Genomic DNA, 25,923 nt, shown 5'->3' with positions numbered 1-25,923 from the left:
TTGTCTTGCACTTATTTTGCCGTTAGACATCCGTCAACACGGGATCAAATTGATAATTTAATTTGCTATAATCAATGGGCCATTTCGGTCATCACATGCACCATTTTCTCCAAAAAGTCAATTATTGAAATAATCTCTTAATTATAGTGGAATCACCAATTTGGTCCCAACTTATAAACGAATGTATAACGGCAAAACAAACGAAGGACTAAATTGATTAAGATTTTTAAAATTGAAAACTTAATTGGTTTTAAAATAGTCAAAAATTAAATTGGTAATTTTGCTATATTCAAGAGACCATTTCGGTAATTAACTAAAAAAATAATTTATATAAGCCGTTAAAAAGAAAATGGCAGTTGATTTGTTTAATTTTTCTAATGTATTTTTTTATAAATTTGTTAGCATATCTAATAAAATAAAATTAAAACAAATAAAAATTGTTAACCAGAAATAACAATAGCAACCTTGGATGAAGCGTACATGTACAAATTTAGGTGACTTTACCCTAGACTCGTCTTATATCTAAAACAAAGATAAATATGACATCATTCATTTGGGTCAAGGCGATGAAGTTCTTCCACACCTCCTTTAAAAAGGAGTCAGAAACGAAATATAGGTTTTATTAAGTAGACTAAAGATTGTTAAATTGTACTTTCTCTCGTTGTTGTTGGCACCAGGAGACACAAAAAAGTGAAGAACTAGATGATGGGTTAGGACATAGACTTAGCGTTTGACATCGCGCACTTGACCATTAGGCCTTGGTAATGGATGATGGTTGAAGATTGTTGTGGAATCATTAAAAATAGCCGTTATTCAAAAAAAAAATTAAGAATGACAGTTATAGCCAAAGATCTTGTGGTCAAGTGACACCCAGTGTCTTGATTAACACTCTCACATGGATGATGGGAGTGGGTTCGAGCCTCAGTGGAGTCAATTGTTGACTCATTGTGCTTTAGTAGGTATTGTTTTGAGCTTGATTATTATACTTTTCCTGACTTTTTATTTTTCTTATAATTTGAGTGGTTGTGTTGATCTGTCATCGACTGTTTTAGTTGTAAAATCAACAATATATATGTTAGTAATATAGATATATTACGTATTGTAAATTGGCATATGAAATCAAAACATAATTGATTAAGTGAATATATTATGTGTCTGCTTAACATAAAAATAACTTGTTAAAAATGTTATATGCACAAATTTATAGAGTTAAATGGTTTAATTGCACACTTTTTTGTTTAATGGCCCAATTGAACAAACACTAATAGTTTAATGGTCTATTTGATTCTTTTTCCTAATACAAGTTATTAACTAGACTTTAAGTAATTTGGTTGACAATTGCATGTCATCAACAACTTATATAAAAATATAAGACATTAGGACATACAATATTTAAGTATATAACACATATAGTTTACCTTACTCATAAGACTGCTTCGAGTCATTTTCATTTTTGGTCCTATTGTTATTGGGGCATTGCCAATTTTAGTCCACTTCATTAATTTTTGCCACATTGCAATCAGTCTTATTTAGTGTTTGCCCCTTTTAGTCCACCGTTAAAATTTCCATCAAATTGCTGTCCAAAATAGGGATATTTTTGGTCTTTTCATGCTTTGGTCATCTCCTTGACCCTTTTGCGGTGGTTTTCCTTACACATTTTCATCCATTGAAGAGATCCGACGAAAGCTATGTGAGCCACATTATAAAGCCATGGCTTTTACAGGACCTCTTTATTGGATGAAAATCTGTAAGGAAAACCACTACAAAGGGTAAAGGAGATGATCAAAGCATGAAAAGATCAAAATACCCCTGTTTTGGACGGTTATTTAACGAAAATTTTAACGGTGGACTAAAAGTGGCCATGACTAAATAAGACCGGCCGCAATGCAGTAAAAATTAATGAAGTGGACTAAAATTGACAATTCCGAAATAACAGTATGACCAAAAATGGAAATGATCGAATATTTTCAATACATTATTTATGTTGTCAGTCAAGTATGAAACCGAAGGTCTAACATTTTATTACCATTTAAAAGACAATACGATTAAGAAGACATCAATATAATCACCGGAGAGATTTTGTTAAATCAACGTTACAGTACTATAACATATTTAAGGGCGGGTGGGATGCATAACGTTGTTTAGTAAGGCGGAAGCGTCGGCCAGGGTGGAGAGGCCATAGGCTTTCCCGGAATCCAAGATGGCGAGGCGGCGGATGGAGTTGCTGGAACAGGTGGCCAATAAGATGGAGAATTATTAATGGACGGACTAATAGCTGGAACAGTTGGCCAAGAAGGGGTTCCTGGAGTTTCCGGAATCTCTGAAGTGCCCGGAGTTTCTGGATTAATTGGCCAAGAAGGGGTTGCTGGAGTCGCCGGAATATCTGAACTGCCCGGAGTTTCTGGATTATATGGTGGAGAGATAGATGATGATGGAGCTGTGGGTGGAAGAGTTGGCCAAGGTGGGGTGGCCGGAGTTGCATACTGAGCCAATCTCCGGCCACGATAAGGCCGAGTTGGAGCGGCGGCAGTAGCCATAGCCGCTGAAATGGCAAACACTGCAACAATGGCCATCGCCATAAAACTTGAAGTAGTGGCCATACTGCAAATCCTCAAGTTTTCTAAATTTGTACTTAGGTATATGTTATGGGCCTTCCCTTCCCTTTTTATAGACTCCTCGAGTGACGGGGAAAAATCGACAACTCATCTTAAATGATTATGACAATGTTTGTTAACAGTGAATTTTAGCTTATTTAACTATTATTACTTGTTTCACTTCACTGTTTGTTTCATTAATTAGCGATTGTTTTAATTAATTAATTTTTTTTAACCGTTTATTACTCCAAAATGCTAGAATTTAAAAAATTGCTCAAAATAACTTTTTGAGAAAATCATTTTGCATGTAATCAGTTATCAATTAACAATTCATTTACCAAACATCTTTCTACAATCAGCTAATGCTAACAACTAGTCAAACTCACTAACTCAAACAACTATCAACTATACGTTAAAAGCTATTTAATTACCAAATACCCCCTACAATGAGATAAATCAACATAAGTTGTTCAGAGGTGACAAAATAAAGGCAATAGATCGCTTCTATTGAAAATTAAATTTGTAAATTTGTGATTAACAAATCAACATTTGACCAACTTAGCTAAAATTGTCCCTTAGAATTTATATTTTGTTGCCAAAGATCTTGTGGTCTAGTGGCACCCGATTGCATCCATACATAAGAGGGGGTGGGTTTGAGTCTCAATGGATGCGATATGTACTCTTTATACAGATATTATATTGTACCAGAGTCAATAGTACTTAAAAAAAAAAGAATTTATAATTTTTTTAATATTTTTTTTTGTCGCAAACTGAAACGGCTACGGACGGCAGAATAATGTGCGGAGAAAAATGAATATTAGATATTTAACATCTTAGATTAAATTAAATTAGAATGTGGAGTGGCATAGTATAATTTAATAGTTGTATAATTGCATTCAATTTAGTAACATTGTGATTTCCAATGAATTAATTAAATTATTCATAAATCTTGCTAATTACAATGAATCCATATTTCTCATTTTATAAGACCTATTTAGTTACTATCATTTAATCAATCCTTTTCTTCTTTCTTCACTTATTATTCTAAAATCATTTCTTATATTTTCAAATTTGGCTCTTTATGTTTAATAGAACTATTAATGTGATTTTTAAAATATATAAAATTTATTTATCAATACTAAACTAAATATTTTACAAAATTAGTGTAAATAATTTGAGTCATATATGTCCCAGTCTCATTATCTATGTAGATTAAAAAATATAAAATGAGATAGATTGAGTATAGTAATAAGTGTGACATTTTTAAGTATATTAAAAAAAAATTGATCGTATACATATGACTATGTGAAAATAATTATATGTAATCATAATTTCGTTTTAAAAGAATGCCTTGATCCCTTAAGGACTGTTTAGTCGTTTCTATCAGTCTCCCTAGCTATGAAGTTCTTTGATTTTGACGACATTCGGTTTAGTTGTATGTTTGTAGTTGATTACTTTTGGAGTACTCCAAAATGTTGATCCTTATTATGCAATTAATCAGTTGCAAATTTTACTAAGGTCATGATCCATGTACCAGCGTGGACCATGAAGTAAATGTTGAAGCATGTAAGCAACGTCAACGAATGCTGGCAATCTTTTAGGAAACAAGAACAACTAAGGATGGAAAGGATTCTATGCCGTGTTATAGTAACACTGCCTTAAAAGCGTTATTTGCAAGGTGATGGTGCAATCAAGAATTTTGGCACGCTTTCGACGAGCTACATAGACGGACTACACTTAGCTCACACTCGCTATAGCACAGGTGAACCTGACTTTGCTTAAACGATGAGACGAAGGGATTAAAGAAAAGGAAGGAATTCAAGGTGTGTCCAATATAATGAATAAAAGAATGTTACTTTATATACAAAACCATGCTTCACTCCTCAGCCATAAAGTCTGATCCAAAACTAATGATGCATCACTCATTCTTAATGAATGAGATTCACTCATTTAAAATGAAAATTAGCAGCCACCCAAAAAGTTTGGACTAAGAGTTATTTGTAGATAAAAAAATTAGGAAACAAAAATAGTTTGGACCAACTCTTAATTAGAATTTAATTTTTCAATAATCCCCGACAAATTCTGAGAGTTGGCAAGAAGATTTGTCTAAACTGTTCACAAGAAATGATGATCCCCCACATATTCAAAGTAGAAGGCTAGAGGAAAATGTCTTAGCAATACAAACGAGCTGATCTTAATGTCAGTGTTTGAGAACTTGAACTAACACGTAGTGACACTGAGTAATTTTTCTCCGAGAGTGATATAACTATTGAACTCATCGGTTAGATAAATTTTAAACTCTAATGCACACATCAACTCTAAATTGCAGGTTCTAGGAAAAGTCAAAATCTTTGAATTCTTATGAAAAATCATTAGTATTCAATTCTGTTGTGTGTCTATCTCAATATATACTTTCAACCCTGTCAAGTCTATCTCAATATAGACTTTCAACACTGTCAAGTCCATCTCAATATAGACTTTTAATTATGTTAAGTCTATCTCAATATAGACTTTTAACGCTGTCAAATATATCTTAATATAGACTACCCAAATTAGGTTATGAAATCATTAAGAGCATTTTATGCTCATCATCTCAATTATAAAGCGGTGAATTTATTAAGTTCTTCTCAATGGGACCACATGTCTCATAAGATTATAAATTCATTAAGAGCTGTAGCTCAACCTCACTAGTACGCAGATCATTGGAATGACCAATTAGTGTAATACTTTGTGATTTTTTTCATGACTTCGTTTGACCAGAAAAGTGGGATCCACCACAATTTCATCACCTCTTGGGCTTTAAATCATCCCATCAAGAAATGACGTAATCTGGAAATTTTACTCTACAACTATTGTTCATTGGATGTTCTCCTCTAGCGAAAACAGGAAAAAAATCTATTGATAGGGCAAATCTAGGGTTTTGACCACAAAAGGTAGCTTTGCCTCTACACCATGAACTCCATCTTCACTCCCTTTTGTGCATATTTTTCTCGAGTTTGCTTCCGTGTGCTCTTTTTCATGCATTTTTGCTCCATTTTGATCACTTTTGCTTCCTTTTCCATTTTCCAGCTCTCTCAAAAGTGTATTTGGGCGCAACTGAGCATAAAATGCATCTTTTAGTTCAAAAACCCAAACAAACATCTTAAAATGTGCATAAAAAGATCGTCTAAGAATGAGGTAAAATATAGTATAAAATAAGAGTAATCAGAAACAGAGATGTTGACAAGGCTGGAAATTCTAACGATAGAAAAACCATATATGGGGGTTGCTTCTATATTGGGAAATTTGGGTCTTGATAAAAAGTATGGATTTCATCAGTTTCCTGATGTATCTTCTCAGTTAAAAAGTTTTTAGTACTTCCAAAGTGTTGTTGAATAAGTTTTTTATCCATGATGATAAATAAGTTTTTTAAGAAGTTTAAGTTTTATAAAAACCTTCTGGTTTGAAGATTCTTCTTCTCTCTTGCATCACAGGTTGCTGTACTAAGAGTTTTATTACTTATCTAGATCTTTTTAGTTTATGTTTGTTCTTACTTTTATTGCTTTATTATCAGATTTGTTCTTTTTATTTTCACCTTATCATCCCTAACCTACTAACCAAAGGATCCCATGACCCTCCGTCTACAACCTTAACAACATCTAAGTATTCAGACTCAGGTTTCTCTTTTCCCCACCTGGGTACTTTCTCTACCTGACATATAAACTTAGACTACACAGGTTGCTTCGGCTCAAGCAGGATTTACGTCTTTTAAATATGAACAATAAGAACAATAAAGCATAATAATAAGAACAAACACAAAGTAAAGAGATCTGGTTTAAGTAATATTACCTCTTAGACTACACTTGGTGTCATGGTATAGGAAGAAGAAAAACTTCATCTCGCTACAATTGAAGCATAACATGTAGTAACAAGAAGTTGTTGCACACAATTATTATGGATGAGGTAGAGCTTTAGACTATAGGAAAATTGTCTAATTAACTTTGCACTGTGACAACATGAGTACAATTAACATTTAAAAAAAAAAAATTGGTGCAACACTCACATATCAAACATATTGACACACTTGACACCATTTTATAATACAATTGGTGGAAAGAAAGGACATTGAAATATTTTACATTTCTACTAAGAAGCAATTAGCATATATCTTTATGAAACCTTTGGATGGCGCAAGATTTGAGCATCTGCGATTCGCTCTAAAGATGTGCTTATTATTTCTATAAAATCGATTGTGACAACAACTTAATTTTTCCATTCACAACAATGCATCTTTAAAAAATTCTAGATTTTTCCCTCATATCTCTCACTGTTGGTAGTCTTGAAGGCTACACACTACACAACAACTAACACAAATAATAGTTGACGTGGTGAATGGTAGTGTGTATAATCTCACTACAGGAAACTTTTTGTACAAATCTTAATACAAGTGTTGAAATATGAACACTGTCAATAATCAGTTTTGAAGTAGTTGATACTCCTGAAGAACTCTATGTGTTCAATTTTTAGGTCTTCTAGATAACAGATCGAATTCTTGTAGCTTGGTGGTTACAAACTAATTATTAAGGTTAAACATCTTCCTTAAAAACTGAATTTCCAGAAAAGAGAAAGTGTGTGCCCGAAATACTCACTAGATCTTCCTCTTTCTCTCGATGTGCTGAACGAAGACTAAAAGTCATATGGGATTTGTAATCAACAAGTTAAAGTTCCATTGACTTGTGGTATTTTCTTAATTGCCTTAACTCAAGGCCTACTTGGGAGGAACGACAAGTCATGCCAAGCTACTTTACGGTAGCTTGGTTTAAGGGGAGTCTTGATTTTAGGATTAATTTTACATGAATCCATTAAATTTTTGGTATTCTCTTGATCATACCTTTCTGTAATCTGTACCAAACTTTACTATAATAGATTGGGCCTCTGCTAAGCTGGGAGACCCAGAGAGTGGTTACTTCAAAGTTCAAACTGCATAAATAAACGTGTTGTTCTTTGCGCTCTTTACTGTTTTACTTTTGCTTGCTTAGTTGCTTTAATTTCTAGAACAACACAATTTAGTATATTGTGTAAATTCATGTTTGTGGAGGTGTTTTAATTCCTATTTTGGTTAACTAGAGTTTAGTAAGTAAAATTTAAAATATAACTAATGTAAAATCATCATTGGTAAATATTTATCATCAATAAACTAAGGCAAATTACACTTTTTCATTTCTAAGTTAAGATAATTGCATGATTCGTCCTTACTTGTTATCGTCCCTAAGCTATAATTAACGTTGCAAATTTCGTCATTTTTCTAACAAAACATTAGGTTATAGTTTAGAGACGAAAAGTGAGCATTATGACTTGTTAGAAAAAGGATTGAATTTGCAACATCTGTTATAACTTAGCGACAAGTAGTGAGCATATATAACCAACAAATAGGGACAAATCCTACAATTACCATATAATTTAGAGGTGATGACAAGTGTAATTTTCACATAAACTAATTATTAATTATTACTTCCTCTATCCCATTTTAATATTTTATGTCTCACTTACTATTCATGGGTCAAATCAAGTATTTCTTCTTTGTTTATTTTCTTTATTATTATTATTTTTAATTATTTTTAAATTTAATTTTTTGTGTTTAATACTATTTTTAATGTAGTTTCTAAATATATAAATTTTGTATACTAATACTAAACTTAATATTGTGAAAAATTGAATTAAAAATAACTGAACCAGACACATAAAATGAGACGGAAAGAGTATTTGATAAAGTGAGTGACAAACAAAATTAATTTTGTGTAAAGTACAAGAAATGAATAATATAATGAGCGTTAGCATGCTTTACCAATTAATAAGCAAGCATGGCATGCATATTTAGCATGCAAGATCAGACCATCATATCGCTGAGAAATAGTGTCCTTTATTCATAATATAATCCAAATGGATCCTTTATAGAGATAGTAAGTGAATGATTTATTATGGGAAAGAAGACAGCTTAAATAGCCTGCATACAACAGCTTCTAAGCTAATAATATGGAGACTAATTCTAACAAAGCCAGACAAATTAAAGCCTAACCACACAAATAAAACTAAACAACTTGAACTAATCTACATTACTCCTTTACACGCCCCCGCAAGATGGTGGATCCATCGGAGACACCCAGCTTGGAACGAAAACCCTCAAATGACCGACGCGGCAAGGATTTGGTAAACACATCAGCAATTTGATCTTGCGTGCGAATATAGTTAACTAACAAGGTACGACTACTAACAAGATCACGCACAAAGAAATAATCCAAGGCTAGATGCTTCATTCTGGAATGATACACAGGGTTTTTGCAGACATAAGTGGCCCCAGCATTGTCACAGTGCAACACCGGTGGTGTGGTGAACCGTACCCCAAGATCGAGCAGTAAATTCTTTAACCACACAACTTCAGCCGCAACATTGGCAAGGGCTCTGTATTCTGCTTCAGTGGAGGAACGAGCCACGACCTTCTGTCGAACAGACCGCCAAGAGATAACGTTTGAACCCAAGTATACAACATAGCCCGTAGTTGACCGTCCACCATCATGAACACCACCCCAGCTTGCATCCGAGAAGGCTGTTAGGTGTAGCTTGACACCACGGCGTAAAAATAAACCATGACACAGCGTACCTTTGAGATAACGGAGCACCCGTTTCACCCCTTGCCAGTGTAGCAATGACGGGGAATTCAAAAACTGAGATAACCGGTTAACAACAAAACTGACATCTGGGCGAGTAATGGCTAGATATTGTAAACGTCCAACCACGCGACGATACAAGGTGCTATCAGCCGGTGCTGCGCCGTCATCACTATGTAGTTCAACCGCAGACCCAGGTGTAGAAACGGGCTTGGCATCTTGCATATTAAACTCTTTTAGAATATTTGTAATATATTGAGCTTGAGAAAGGAAAATACCCGCCTTAGAGGATATCACCTCCACACCAAGGAAGTGATGCAACAACCCTAAGTCCTTGAGTGCAAACCGCGCCGCTAGAGAAGTGACAAACCGGTCTAAAAAACTTTGTGAATTCCCTGTGAGAACCACATCATCCACATACACCATAAAGTATGCCAGAACATCATCACATTGATATATAAATAAAGAGTAATCAGCTTTAGATTTTCTAAAACCGAAAGAAATAAGAAAGGACGACAACTCCATATACCATGCCCGGGGAGCCTGCTTCAAGCCATACAACGCCTTTTTCAAACAACACACATGCTTTGGGTGTTCTGGATCACAAAAACCCGGTGGTTGTTTCATGTATACCTCTTCTGATAGAGTCCCGTGCAAGAACGCGTTGTTGACATCCAATTGTCGCAACGGCCAGTTAGAGGCTAACGCCAGTGTCAGAATAATCCGTATTGTAGCCGGTTTTGTAACCGGGCTAAATGTATCAAGGTAGTCTTTACCTGGCTCTTGTAAGTACCCCTTAGCCACCAGCCGGGCTTTATACCGTTCAATAGACCCATCTGGTTTTCGTTTGACGCGGAAAATCCATTTACACCCAATCGGAGTGTGAGACGACGGTGGTACCAACTCCCACGTGTTATTTCGGAGCAACGCCTGATATTCCTCATTCATCGCGTTACACCAGTTTGGAGACTTGCGAGCCTGGGCTACAGAGGTCGGCTCGAGTAAAGGAGGCAAGTCGTGCTTTGTTGTCAAATTAACAAAGTGAGAGTTAAAATACTTGGGATTCTGTCGTCTAACACGCATTGACCGCCGAGGTGGCGGAGTTTGAGTGGTTTCTGTATGTCTGTCACTTGGAGGTAGCGAGTCAGATGTATGCACTGAGCCACTAGTGTCAGATGGTAAGGACAAAGCCGGTTCAATGTGAGCACTACTGGTTGGCAGATTTTGAGTGCTAGATGGTGAAGAAGGAGTCAGCTGGCCTTCTGCAGACATCTCATACACAGGTGGTGGATCTAAGTCGGCAAAACTACTACACGCCTCACCTTGAGTATTGTCGATAGGGAGAGTTCGTCCACTAGCAAGTGAGGTTGTGTTCTGTTGCCGACTGGAACCCGATATATTAGTAGCAGGTTGGTGATGGCTCGGAGAGGAATGGGTGGATGACGGATGAGATTGTGTGGGGCTGTGGAATTGCGTGGTAGTAGAGAGAGTAGCAGCTGTGTTTATGGGTAAGGTTGGGTTATGGGATTGCATTATAACAGGTGTAGCATTCTGGGTTTGGGAGGTTTGAGTTGTGTTTATGGGTAAGGGTGGTGTAGTAGAGAAGATAGGATGAGGAATCAGTCTTTCACCTTTGGTGCCAGCCACGCCTGCCGAGGAACTTCATGACTGTGATAATGCCTGAAACGGAAAATTGAACGGGACAAAACGAACATGACGGGATAAATAGACACGTCCTGTCACATGATCTAGGCACTTGTATGCAGACTGAGATGTAGAATAACCTATGAATATACAAGGTTTAGACCGGGGTTGGATTTTTGAGCTAGTGTAAGGTCTGAGCCAGGGATAGCACAAACACCCAAATGGTTGTAACTTAGAATAGTTTGGTGTAGTGCCAAACAAAGCGTGAAAGGGAGATTTATTTTTAAGGACAGGTGTTGGCATTCGATTAATGAGGTACACTGCTGTCTGAAAAGCATACGACCAATAGGTTAGTGACATAGACGCATGATGGAGCAATGATAACCCAGTGTCGACAATATGTCTATGCCGACGTTCAGAAACCCCATTATGCTCAGGTGTGTGCGGTGGGCTAGTGAAGTGAGATATACCACATGAGCTTAACAGAGGTTTTAATTTTTGGAATTCACCACCATTATCTGAAAACAAGGTGTGTATCCTGTGATTAAATTTGTTCTCAACTAGCTTTTTGAATTGTGAGAAGACAGCATACACGTCAGATTTTCTAACTAAAGGAAATAACCATATATATCTAGTAAAATGGTCTACAAAAATCACATAGTACCGGAACCCATCAACAGACTGTTGATTTGTACTCCAAACATCTGAGTACAATAATTCGAGAGGTCTTGAGCTTGTCATTGAGGTTTCATGGAACGGTAACTTATGACTTTTATTGCTTAGACATGACTTACATTGAAAACCCAAAACAGACCGGAATGAAACGTTGGCAGTTCTTAGCATGTGAGCCAGTGTTCTGCTGGACGGGTGACCGAGGATATGATGCCAATTAGCAAGACTAGATTTAATGGCCGTATTTATTTGTGGTGAAGATGACAGTGGAGCACTATACACATCATGGACGTTCCTCCCGCGCAGAAGTGGCGCCCCCGTGAACCGATCCTTCACAACAAAATAGGTGTCAAAAAACTCAACAGAAACATGATTAGACTTGCAGAGTTTTGAAATAGAGACTAAATTGCTTTGCAATTGTGGAACACATAAGACATTAGATAGAGTAAGATCACGGGTTTTAGTTGGGAGAAAAGTTTTACCAGTATGGGATATAGACAGGGAATTACCATCACCCAAATGGATCTCATCCGGTCCACCGTATTCAGAGAAAGACTGTAGCATAGACGGGTCCGAGGTGGCATGATGGGATGCACCTGAGTCAAACAACCATGGTGATTGTTGTTGATGAGAGTTCACGGTCGTAGTGTTCACTACGGGGTTTTTCCCGAACCTACCATCTGTGGAGACATTATTGTCTCGCAAGAAACGTTGCAGCTTGCGACATTCGCGCGCTTCATGGCCATTGAAATTACAGAAATTGCAGACCACGTTCCGACGGCGTTGAGTGGAGTTGTTAGACCGTTGGTACTGTTGAAATTGCTGACCATTATTGTTTCGATTAGACTTGTAGTTGTTCCGGTTATTGTGCGAGAAACCAGATTGGCGTTGCGTGACATTGACTGTAGCTACAAGAGATTGTCTAGCAGCATCTTTCTTCTTCTGTTGCCTTTCAAATTCTGTGAGCACGTCCTTGAGTTCCGAGAAGGTAATAGGGGTTGGTCGTATACGTAGCGCAGGAACTATGTGATCATAGTCGTCATTGAGTTGAGTAAGAATATGGATTACCAGGTCTTGCTCACTGATTGGGTTTTGAGCAAGTGCAAGAGCTTCAGCAATATTAAACATCTCATCAACATATTCCTCAACTGGACGACTATTTTGAGGATTAGAAGCTAGTTTGGTTTTTAGTGACACAATGCGGGACGGTGATGAGCTTGCAAAAGTTGTAGTTAATCGTTCCCAGGCGATAGCAGATGATGCCGCGGAGGAGATCAGTGGTTGGATAGTGTCGGAACAGCTCCCTAAAATGGCATTGAGAATGGTTTGATCTTGTCTAAACCATGGGATGTACTCCGGATTATGCTCCTTTTGGGCTGTATCACGGAATTGTGCAGGAGCTGGAGAGGTACCGTCAATGAAGCCGAGTAAGTCAAGGCCAATAAGAGAGGCTTGGATCTGTTTTCTCCAAACTTGAAAGTTAGAAGACGTCAATTTAATGGGAAAATTGGCTGGGGCATTAAGTTGAATGACTTGTTTCTCAGTAGTTGTGGCCATTTAGTGGGAACGATTGATAGAGAGAAAGGAAAAAAAAAAAATTGCTCGTTAGAGTAAGGCTCTGGATACCATATAGAGATAGTAAGTGAATGATTTATTATGGGAAAGAAGACAGCTTAAATAGCCTGCATACAACAGCTTCTAAGCTAATAATATGGAGACTAATTCTAACAAAGCCAGACAAATTAAAGCTTAACCACACAAATAAAACTAAACAACTTGAACTAATCTACATTACTCCTTTACATCCTTGTAACAGACATACGAGTAAAAGAACAGCTCAATTAAGAATTAATTTTAAAATAAACAACGTAACATATGCCAAAATGGGGATAGTGTGGCGATGTCGCCAATAATAATATATAATATAATGATCATAAAATCGAACGCATTGTTTAGTAGGCTCTGGCATAGTAAGGTGCTTCAGTCGGAGGCGGAACCGTCGGCCAATAAGATGATGAAATGGATGGACTCATAGGCCAAGAAGGGGCGGCCGCCGGCGAAGTCGCCGGAACAGCTGACCAAGATGATGGCGAGGCAGATGGAGTTGTAGGGACAACTGGCCAGTAAGATGGGGTGGCACTGGCCGGAGTTGCCGGAAAAGTTGACCAAGATGATGGTGGGGCTGCCGGAGGGGATGACCAAGATGACGGTGAGATGGATGGGGTGGCCGGAGTTGCATATTGAGCCAATTTCCGGCCAAGATAAGGCCGGGTGGGAGCGGCACTAGCCATAGCCGCTGAAATGGCAAACACTGCAACAATGGCCATAAAAGTTGAAGTAGTAGTGGCCATCTTAATTGCAAATCCTCAACTTTTTCTAAATTTGCAAATCGTTCAATGCTGCACTGAGTTACGTTGTGTGTTTTTGGTTCTCCCTTATTATATAGATTTCTTATTTCTGTCGCGAGTTGAAACGGCTATGGACGGCCATGATGTGATCCCCTAAGAGGCAACGGAATAAGTAGCCATATGGATACTTTCTCAATAAAGCTTTCCATGCATCAAATTATGCTCACTGGACTTGTTCAAAGCTAGACGGCACGGCATATACCTATACGGAGTATAATTTCACAAGTTTGGATTTTTTCTTTTTTGACCGATGGGATTCGGACCTATGTTATGTATTGAAAAATATTCTGACCCTAATCTAAAAATTATGTGCATACAACTAATTGTTTATGTCCTAGTATATAAATTGAAGGCACATAACATATTAACTATAAACACGTAAGCTATTAACGATAGGTATAAAATATGTTAACTACAAACATATAATTTGAAATACTATTTTGGACCGGGGTCCATAATGCAATGTAGACCCTGGTTCATAGTATAGTTTGCCATCAACTTGGTTCCACTCATCGCCAAAATGATCTTCATAATCAATATTCATGCTTATTTTGAATTTCAATTAATTTAATCATTGTAGCGGTAATTCTTCCAAATCAAAGTAAATGATGATATTTTAAATTTCTTTGGTCATGTCCTTATCACTTCTATTAAATCATGATCAAGTGCATGTTTGCAAAATTTTCGAAGGAAGAAAAAAAGATCGTTCTTGTTGAAGAGGAAAATCAGATTTGTTGAAGTTCAAAAATCATCCAAAACATTCTTTCTCACGCAAAATATTTGTAGGAGAATAGAATTCATTAAAACTAATAGCATTCAACATTGAATTTAAAATTCAATAAATAACTCCCAAAACTACCAAAATTTTGTTTTGGGTTAACTTTTGGTTCTAAGGAAGAGGTTACCAAACACTGTGTATTCTTGCTTGTTTTGTTTTGTTTGGTTTTCCGTCTTTACTGCATCTTCAATTCCATACTTGCCTGGGAATGCCTGGTAGTTCAAGCTTAAAATCTAGGTCATCGTAGTAGTCTGTATGCTTGCTTTGAATTTTTTTTTTTTTTTATTTCGATATTGTTCAATTTAATTAAGCCTTAGGCCTTTCAGAAGTAATTGATCAAACTATGGAAAATCCTTCCCGAATTTCACTTACAACTAGAAAATAATCGTAACCCTTCTATACTTACAACTAGAGATCAAAATAAGCTTTTCTGTTCAAAAGAATAACAAAGTCTATACCAAACTTAAAATGATATATGGAATCTCACAACAACAATATATTATTTAAACTTTTGATAATCATGTCTGAACACATAAAATTTAACCATTTACTATATAAATTTTCAACAATTAAGTGGAGAATAACAACTACAAATAATAAACATGATGGATGTTGTTGGAGACTTGAAATAACAACAACTATATGGTTAACTCCACTACAACTGGCATTGATCAAATCACAAACTCAAAAATAATTTTTTAGATTCGTTTTACACCCCAAATCAGAACTAAAATAATTAATGTCGTTAAGAATGAAGTTGGATGTTATTCAAATTGAATTAATTTGGGTAAATTGTTATACGAGACTAGGGTTCACCTTGCATTGTGAACTTTGGTCTAAAAAAAACTCAGATTATGTGTCTGTAGTTAACATATTATGGCCCTGTTTGGGATCGTTATACTGTGGACCAGGGTGCAGTGAGGAGATGAGTTTTGTGTATTTTAAGCAATTGTTTTGTGTGTTTGATGCAGTGTGAGCGGGGTGTGAAAATGGGTGTAAAGTCGAACCACGAGGATTGGAATTTATGGCACGTACGGAGTGATCACCTAGACTCTAGTCACCAAGGTCTTGAAACCCATAAGGATCCAAGCAAACCATTTTAGAGATTAAAGTATAACAACTAAGGAGTATTTTTGGAATTTTTGGATATAAGGGAAAACAAGATTTAACTAGGATTAAATTCTATTGGAAAGGATGTGTTAGACTAGGTGTATTACTCTATTGATGCATTCAACTTTAGAATTGGGGGATGAACATTAACCCTAGGTTCTTGAAGCAAGCACTAAGGAATCCAAGTTCCCACAAGGATTAGAACAAAGGTTGCCCCATTTCCATGGTGTATCAACCTAAGTTCTTGAAGAACAAAAGCTATTTAAGCCCCAAATCTACCCCTATTTTCATAGAAGAGAAAATTGGTTTGAGATTGGGTTGGCTCAAGTCTTCCATCCAACTTCCATTGAGATGAAAGACTTTCCAAAGACAAACAATAATCATTGCACAACAACTATTGAAAGATAAAATCAAAATCCAACTCAAACTCAAGAACCCTAAATGGGTATTCATCCCCTTTATGCAATAATCACATAAATAGCATCAATAAGAGCAATAAACACCAAATCTAACCCATAAAAAGGACTACTCACTCATATATAAGGTAAACATAGCAATATCAAGCAAAGAAATCATAAATGCACAATAAATGTAAGGAAGAGATGAAGAAGAGTAAATGAGAACTTTACTATTAAATGTTGAAAAAAGTTGGTGGAATCCCTTCCAAATCCACAAAATAAAGCTTGCAATGTGTTTTCTAATGTAAATCTAAGCTATTCTAAGCTAATATTTGCTATGGAAATAAGAGAGAGAAGTTCTACACTAGCTAGGGTTCATAATTATCAAAATTACAGCAGAAAATCGCTTAAAACAGAACAGTGCAGACCAAAACGGGGGGTGACACGGTCGTGTCAGTACCCATTTCGGTGATCAGTTTTAGGGCGGACCAAAACGGGTACTGACACGGGCGTGTCAGTACCTATTTCATTTTTCCAGTATTTTTTCCTGCTCCATTTTGCGCTCCGCTGCTCCTCTCCCTCCTTAAGTGGGATCCTAAGCTACCAAAATTGATCCAAAGCTTTCCAAAATGCTTCCTTTACCACTCGTTGAGAAGAATTTCACCTATAACCACAAAAACACAGAACCAAGTAATAAATCCCACTCAAGTATCAACACTTAACTACAAAAATAGATAAAAGAGGGGGCAAAAAGGTAATTAGAAATGGAGTCATCAGTATTATAGGCAACCGTTCTGTGTATTCATGTTAGTAACACATGTTGTGATGTGTTTGTGTATTCCAATGTTAGGATACACAGAATATTAACATAAAATATACAGGACATCATCCTCCTAAACATTCGAATGCACAAACACATCACAACCTGTGTTCTTAACATAAATACAAAGAATGATTGCCTAAAATACACAGAATGATTGCCTAGAATATACATAACTCATCTCCTTACGGGGTGCACAATACATTGTGCACCCTGGTCCACGATATAAATTGCCCCCTGTTTGGTAAATGGCTGTTAGCTGATTGGGTTAGAAGGTATGATTAGTTGATAATATTAACTGATTGTAGAAATTTGTTGATAGATTAGCTGTTAGCTGATAGCTGTTTGGTATAATTTCTTTTCTCAAAAAGCTAATTGAAAAGACCGCTTTGAGTAGCCTTTTGAATTTTAGTATTTTGGAGCTACAAAAAGCTTATTAAACAAACAACTAATAGTGGTCAAATAAGACAAAATTGACTGATAGACTGATTATTTACCAAACAGGGCCTATATGTCTTCAATTAATAAATTATGTACTTAATACAATTAACATATTATGCATCTGCAGTTAACATATTATATGTTTTCATGCGCACATAATTTTAATGTCATTTTAGACTATGATCCATAATGCAAAGTCAACCATATATGTTCCATCATATAATTTTTCAATTTGGGTGAATTGGATGATCGGAAATTCGGAATTTGTATGACTAATTTCCTCATCATGAGTTGGGCCTAATTTAAAGGAAAATCTTTCAAAGAGTTGGGCTATAAAGCTGATATATTTATTTGGGTAATTAAGTATGGTTTGCTAGGTGAATTCCTATTAGCTATTAAGGGAATAATTATATTGACTAATAAAACTTTTATATATTTATATATTGTAGTAGTATTATGTAATTATTACTCTTTGATATGATATTTGCGAAAATAGTAGGATTATATCATTATATGTTCCTAAAATTTTATTTCATCTATGTTTTCCTTTATATACAATAAAATTATAATAAAAAAATTATATTTTATATTCTGATTATATTTTCCATTGTTAAAAATATTTATTTATTTATTTTTTATTTTTTGCAAAATTTTAGCACAGCTATTACTCTTGATCACTTCACTACTCTTCTTTAAGAAGAACAGCTCCATCCAATAAATTGGTGGGGGTTCTCTCTTCAAAGAATGGTTTGAAGATCAAAAGCTGAACACCCAAAGATGGGATAATTTTGTTTGAGCTTTAGAGAAAGAATGCTTCATATTTCTTGCTTGCTTGCTAGATTTTCAAGATGTTCATTGTCAATAATTCATCAACCCCTTCTCTCAGTTATAGTAACTTGTAATAATACGTAGTAGTTTGCTAGAAATTTAACAAAATCGTTCCATTGAATTCAAATCCTTTTGAACATTTCTAATATTGTTGCTCTTTTCTTGGTAAAAATTTTGCCTTAAAAAGTTTAATTTATTCAATTTTTGAGTGTTTTTTACTTGTTCAAATATTTTTCTCCAGCTTTTCAATGCGTTTTGAGACTTGAATTTTTTCTTTTAAACGTAGCATATATAATTCATTGGCTTTCTTCTCATATGTCAAGGTCGACCTTATGTTCTTTATATTCCAAGCATAGTCACTCTTTTTCCATAAAATACGAAGAACTTCTTGATTTTCGTAGTCATCTCTTTTACTTGCTCAACTCGATCTTCTACAAGATAGTCTTTTTTAATCGATTAAGTTTTCTTGCAAAACTTCTCTTTTAATACAATAACTCTTCTAATTAATCTTTTCTTTTGTGCGACTATTTTTTCTATTCATAATAAAACTCCATGATAAGTCATGTCTTTTATTTAATTATCTCTTTTGTAAGACCTTCTTTTATGGTTTCGCGATCTCATCAACTGTTCTAATTGATGAAACTTTCTACTAAGAGTTCTCTTCCATTAGGCTTTCATTTATGAATAGTAAGCTTTGTTTAACTTTTGCAACTTCCCGCATAAAAAGTAGAGTCTTTTAGGAGTTCAAACATAAAATTTTATGATTATTACCTAAACTTTGTATATATGTAGTTTGCAACATAATTTTTTCTTTTCTTTTTCTTTCTCTTTTTTTTTTTTTTTTTTTTTTTTTTTTTTTTTGCTTTGAACAATTTTTTATAAAAAACAAAAAACAAAAACAAAAAAAACAAAATCTATCTAATATGGGAATCTAATTTTCTTTACACTGTTGATAGAATCATAAAAACTTATAAATTACATTTATTCTTAATATCAAATAATATAAGAAAGGGAAAATGGCACTTTTTCCCCCTATGTTATATGTTTATAGCACTTTTCCCCCCTGTGTTATTAAAGTGACAGTTTTCCCCCCTCAGTTATTTTAAAAGTGGTAGCTTTCTCCCTTGTAATGTTAAATTGACATTTTTGTCCTTAAAATAACTATTTCATTTATTTTTATTCTCCAATCAATTGTTACTAATATGTATGGAAGATCACGGTTCGATACGAACCTAATCGAACACTGTAGCAATTGAACTTAAATAGTATAGACGGTTACGGTTACGATTCAGAACCGAAAAAATAAAATAAAATAATTGTTAAATTTAGACTATTTTTAAATAAGAAATAAAATTATAAAAATAAATACGTAGTAAATAAATACATAAGTTTTGATTGGCGGTTTAAAATCGAAATTGGAACCGAACCGTACCGATTTATCAAAATAAGTGTTTGATTATTTTCATTATATATGACTGTGGTTAAGTTCCGATTCACGGTTCAACAATTATTTAATTTTAAATTTTTCGGTTCTGAATCGTAACCAGAACCGTCAATACTATTTCGATATGATTGGTACAGTATTTGGTTACGTTCGAACCGAATCGTGATCATCCATACATATAAATAATAATTTGTTGGAGAAGAAAAATAAATGAAATAATTATTTTTAAGGGTAACAATGACAATTTAACATTTCAGGGGGGGGGAAAAGTGCCACTTTAATAATACGGGGGGGAAAAGTGCTATATGCACATAACATAGGGGAAAAAAGTGTCATTTTCCCTATAAGAAATTTAATACTTAATTACCTTTTGGAATTAATACTATTTTTTATTTTTATTTTTTATTATAATGATATTTTCATTTTAACCATCAATTCGACCAAATTTAATCTATTATCTTTTTGAATTGATCAAAATTAATCTAAAATATTCAAATACCATCACTTTTTGAACATTTTACCAAACACATTTTAAATTAAATTTGCTCGATTCAAAAATTTTTAAAAAACATTATTTTATCTAAATTAATACTCAACTCTATACTATAATCCAAAAATAGCTTTGCATTAAAAGCCTATAATAATATTGCGCCAATAAAAACAAATAATCATGTTAATAATTTGTCTGGATATTTAACATACAGAGTAGAATGAAAAGGACATGGAAGGTCGACCTCATTGTTGCAGTGCAGTACTGAACCATGTTCTCAACTTGCCATCATATATTCGTCTTCTTCCTTTGATTTCTCATATCCATTCCACACCTCAAACATCAACATCCACCGAGCTGAGGATGTGTTTCTACTTCATTTCCTGCCATTTGTCCCCCACCCCCAACATTTTTTTCTTAATTTTTACTTATTTATTGCGATAATATATCTCTTTTGCTCACAGGATTATTGTAGTTGTTTGTCGCTTAACTCGATATTACAGCTGAAGGTAGAAGTGTGGAGTTTGAATCTCACTGAAAATATGAATGAGAAAGATGGAAAGTGTGGATTGAATCTTTTGTGCGCACATGAAGACTAGTGTCTAACTGGTGGGCTAATTGCGCGACTCACGATTTACTTAACTCTAGGAAGAAGGTTATGTGAGTTTTAAATTAATCCAACCAAATTGGTATCAACTAAATATAAAAATAATAATATATCTCTCATGGGAGAAGAATAATATAACTCTCTTCCCTTTCACGTTTTTAATTAGTTAGTTTCTACTTCATTTCCTGCCATTTGTCCCCCACCCCCAACGTTTTTCTTTTCTTAATTTTACTTATTTGCAATAACATATCTCCCGAGACTTAGTGTAGTGATTCGTCGCCTGACTTAATATCACAGCTGAAGGCAATAGTGTTGGGTTCGAATCTCATTGAAAATATGACCCAATATGATGGAAAGCAATCATTATTGCATAAAAAGTACATTTTTAATATACTGAAAGTACATTACTATCAAATAATGTACTTTCAGTACAAAAATAATGTACTTTTAGCATAATAAAAATGTACCTTATATTCATGGTCCATACAACTATGTGGACCATGGTCCACTCAATAATTTGCCTATGAAAAGTGTGGATTAGATCTGTTGTGCCCGTATAAAGACTAGTATTTAACTAGTGAGCTAATTACACAACTCGCGATTTACCTTTGCAATTGCTCAATTAATCCAACCAAACTGGAATCACCTAAATATAAAAATAATAATATACATCTCTTGGGAGCAAAAATAATATATCTCTCTTCCCTTTCTCATTATTAATTAGTTTCTCCTGAAATCAATGATTGCATTGATTCATGCATTAAAAGCACTTGTCAAACATAAAAGACTTTTTTATGGGAAAAAATTTCTTGTCAAAAACACCCTTATGTGGCCTGCCGAAAATTAGCCCAACTTGGATTAAATTGTTTTATTGGTAGGATAGATTTTTATTGGTTAGGTTTAAGGATTTAATCACTTGCTTCTACGATATGATAAAAATAAGGTTGGAAGAATTTATTCGATAAAAAGTGACAAAGACCGACTTGATTGTTTACTATTTAATTTTCTTCTTCTTCTTTGTTTTTTTTTTTTCTTTTTTGGTATGTTGCTTAATAATATTTGCTCAATTCATTTCATTTTATATGTCTTGTCCTCATTTTTAATTCATCTTAAAATATTTTCAGATCTCTTAAATTGAACTCCATTATTCTATTTCTTTGAAGAAAAAAAAAATACTATATGGACTTTTATTTTCTAGTATTAAATGAAAATACAAAAAAAAAAGGAAAAATATTCATTTTCTAGAAAATATTCAGTTTCTAGAAAGTATTTTTATTTTCTAATGTTTTTATTTAGAAATTAAAAAATTATATTTTTTTATTTAGTCAAAATTAATTTTTTATTCAGTCAAAAAATTAATTTTTTCCTTTATTGAAAATTAGAAAATTATATTTTTTTATTTAATTTATTTTAAAAAGCATGGACATAAATTTAAAGTTATTTTTTTATAAAATATTAATTATTTTAATGATGATAATAATTATTTTTTAAATTAAAATAAAATTATAAATTAAAATTTATAATTGTAATGATTAATAACAATTAATAACAATTCTCTCAAAAAATAACAATTATAACAGAAAACTGTAAATAAATAACTTTTTTTTTAATTTTATCATATTCTAATAAAAATAAGCATATAAATTGATAAGGATAATAATTTTGAGTTAAAGAAATTGAATAAAAAAATTATTTTTTTTAGACGTGGGTCAAGAAGGACTAAGATTTTTGTGTGTGTGGATCAGGCCATGACATATTTTAATTGGTCATTGATAAATGTAATAAGTCTAAACTAAAGAATTAAAAAAAATTAATGGTTTTTAATCTTTTGGATTATGAGTCAAGTCAAGATTTTTATTGTTTGACCCAGTCCATTCAAACTCATATTTTAACTGAATAAGTCCAGTCTAGTTCAAATAATAGCCAAATAAGTGACAGACTAGCACGCTCATTTGATATCACTTAGAGGGAGGGGGAGAGAAATGAGTGGTAAGATAGATATTAGAAAAATGACCTTCAAGTAAAATTCTTTGGAAAACATTTTCTGCCAAAATTGGGTCATTTGTCCTATTATTAGGATGAGTATTTTTCTTTAACTTTACTTTTCGTTGGTAGTCAAACACTGGAAATTTAGAAAAATGACTTCCAAACGAACCCTAAATGTCAAAAATAAAACAATGCTTCTAGTAGCTTTTTAAAACTTTGCTTTTATGGTTTAAAAAAATTTATTCTAAAAGACATTTACTAAACACCCACTTTAATTTAATTGTTTGACTAGGTAAATAGTTAAAAACTAAGCTAAAATTTATTTATGAAACAAGTAATATAGTTTTTTTTTTTTTTCTGAGAAACATGTTATATAGTTAAGTAGTTAATTTTATTTAATTTAATTTTTTTTTTAAATAAAACTTTAAAAAAACACTAAGCCAAATACATGTTTCCTTGGGTAGGATTCCAACATTCATCATGTGATAGCTAGCAAAACAAAACTTATAAACTTATTTTAGGTTGATTATTGACCAATTCAACTGTATCTCGAGAACACTAATATCTACTAATAAATATAATAAGAGCTAATGTTGCCAAGGTTATAATGAGAATAAAAGATATGTTGGTGTAATAATGTAAATTGATAACTTGATTTATTCCTTGTGCAATGATAAGACATTTCCAAAATTACCATCTTTCATTTATGTACAAACTTTAGTAATGGGATCATTGCATAGTAACTATCCCCGGACAATATCCGTGCCCGCAGGTGCCGACGTACATGAGTCATTGCGCACGAGAGAGAACATCTATGCTATACAAGTTACTTAGACATAAAAGAACCCTTGTATATATATTGGGGCAAATGTTCATTCCCAACCAATGTGGGACAAAAGTTACATAAGCTTTCTTCCTCACCCAAATTCCATCTCAAATGAGTCTACTTTGAGAACTAATTTCTAATTCACCCATTATCCATTTTGAGCGTATAATATATCGATCTCTTCGTCTAACTACAAAGAACCCGAATCCACTTTAACCCAACCCAAATTGGAAGTGGACCCACATATATTTATACCACAAAATGGCCACTTAAAATGTCATTTTTAGTGCAATTTTCCAACAATATATATACATATATATATATATACATACATATATATATATATACATACATATATATATATATATATATATATATATATATATATATAATGCCGGCATTATCATAATTACGTGATGTAATTTGGATTAAATGACAATGTACTATAAAGTTTAAATATATAATGTTTTTTCAAATTTTTTTACAGTGTTTTTATTCACGTACGGTCTAAAAGTACAATTGGGTCATGGAATATTCTTGTATGTTGATAAACGAAAAATATACTTCCACCTGAGAATAAAACAAGAAGAAAATAGAAAATACAGCAAGACAGATGATGATGCAGGCCCATTGAGATTGACGCAGAAGGCCTAGGTTAGATTTCTAGTGGTTGGCACTGCTGGAATTTTGTGCATTTATCGGCATTAAACAAGATGTTGTTTAATGGAATTTCTTGACATTACACTAAAACAATGTTTCTACTTTCTAGTACACAAAACTATGCATAATTTGCACACAACCAAAGAAGACCAAATATATATTGATTGGTTTTAGTGATGACTGATGAGTAATATTATAGGTAGTATTATTTTAACTAGCTTGGTTGGTGTGAGTGGTCGTACACTCTCATCCCTTAAGAGAGATCGGGAGTTTGAACTCCTCTCGTATAGAAGAATCAATCTGGTCAGCACATTGCCCTTTAATTGAGCCGATCCAGTGCGAACGAGGATTAGTTTGAGTATTTTACGGGTTTAAAGGTGTCTCATTTACTTTTTATATTATTCTTTTACTTTTACTCATCAATGATAATATTACTATGGGCAATTAACTATTATAGTGTAGATCATGATTCACATTAAAATGTAATTACTGACATATATGCTTATTTTTAGCATGGTTACAGTAAGCGTTAGGCACTAGTTGGGAGGTAAACTAGCGCCTAGCACCTAGGTGGTCTAGGCAACAACGACCTATAAAAACAAAAAAATTGTGCATGTGTGTGGGTGTATGTCATATATTATATTATATATATTATATAGATATCTCTTACTCCTCTTATTTATATAAATAAATAAATTTAAATATATATAAATATAATAAAAAAAATTAACAATGCCGACTCGCCCGAGTTAACTCGGTTAACTCTATCGAGTTGGGCGAGTTAACTCGGCTAAATTGGGCCAAGTTAGGCGCTAGGCGGTCGGCCACCTAGGGAGCAATTCGTCTCGGTCTAGGGGGCGCCTAGCGCCTAGGCACTGTCTAGGCGGACGATTTTTGCAATAGTGATTTTTAGTATATTGCATGTTCATTTGTAATGTATTGCGAGTTCATTTTTAGTGTAATACATTTAAATGAATATAATATATTCTAATTATGTGGAATTTATTCTAATTAGATATGTGAAATTTATTCTAATGGGATAGAATTGAAGTGTTCTATTTAATTTAATATCTTCATAGTAGATATCTTTAAATTTATTTGTTTTGTATTTAAGTTCAAAAATTTTAAAACTGAAATAGTTTTATTTGATTCGAATTTAATTGTATATATTTTCAATCTTATATTTAAATTACACTAAAGATTAATATTTGTATTGATTTAAGCTTCAAATAAAGATAATAATTTATAGTTGTAATGAATTATATTCATAATATAGTAATGATTTATACTCATAATATCATAAAATAAGTAAAATTATATTAAAGAATAAATTTTACTCAAAATAATGGTAATGATTCATAGTTTTAATCATTTATGTTCTATATGGTTATGGACTATATTAATTCATACAAATATAATAATTAAATTCTTTTAATTTTTACATGCAGTTTCTTTAATTATAATTACCAAAATAAGAAATATAATTAACAAAATATGTGTTCATAAATATTTAGAATTTTTTAAAAATATATACATACATACATATACTTATGCACTAAATTAATGATACAAA

At 33.5% G+C, this 25,923-nt stretch overlaps 2 protein-coding genes across 2 annotated transcripts; both read right to left on the bottom strand.

Moving 5' to 3' along the window:
* Positions 1 to 2,141: 2,141 nt before the first annotated feature.
* Positions 2,142 to 2,573, bottom strand: LOC116026900 (leucine-rich repeat extensin-like protein 5). The gene has a single exon (XM_031268327.1). The coding sequence runs from the start codon at positions 2,571 to 2,573 to the stop codon at positions 2,142 to 2,144; it is 432 nt and encodes a 143-aa protein (XP_031124187.1).
* Positions 2,574 to 13,506: 10,933 nt separating this feature from the next.
* Positions 13,507 to 13,905, bottom strand: LOC116026899 (mucin-7-like). The gene has a single exon (XM_031268326.1). It carries the CDS (start codon positions 13,903 to 13,905, stop codon positions 13,507 to 13,509), a length of 399 nt encoding a protein of 132 aa, XP_031124186.1.
* Between the last annotated feature and the right edge of the window lie 12,018 nt (positions 13,906 to 25,923).

The sequence above is a fragment of the Ipomoea triloba genome, chromosome 8, assembly GCF_003576645.1.
Source record: "Ipomoea triloba cultivar NCNSP0323 chromosome 8, ASM357664v1".
In the NCBI taxonomy this organism is placed as follows: Eukaryota; Viridiplantae; Streptophyta; class Magnoliopsida; order Solanales; family Convolvulaceae; genus Ipomoea; species Ipomoea triloba.
The sequence above is the reverse complement of the archived record's forward strand: the minus strand, read 5'-3'. Positions and strand labels throughout refer to the sequence as shown.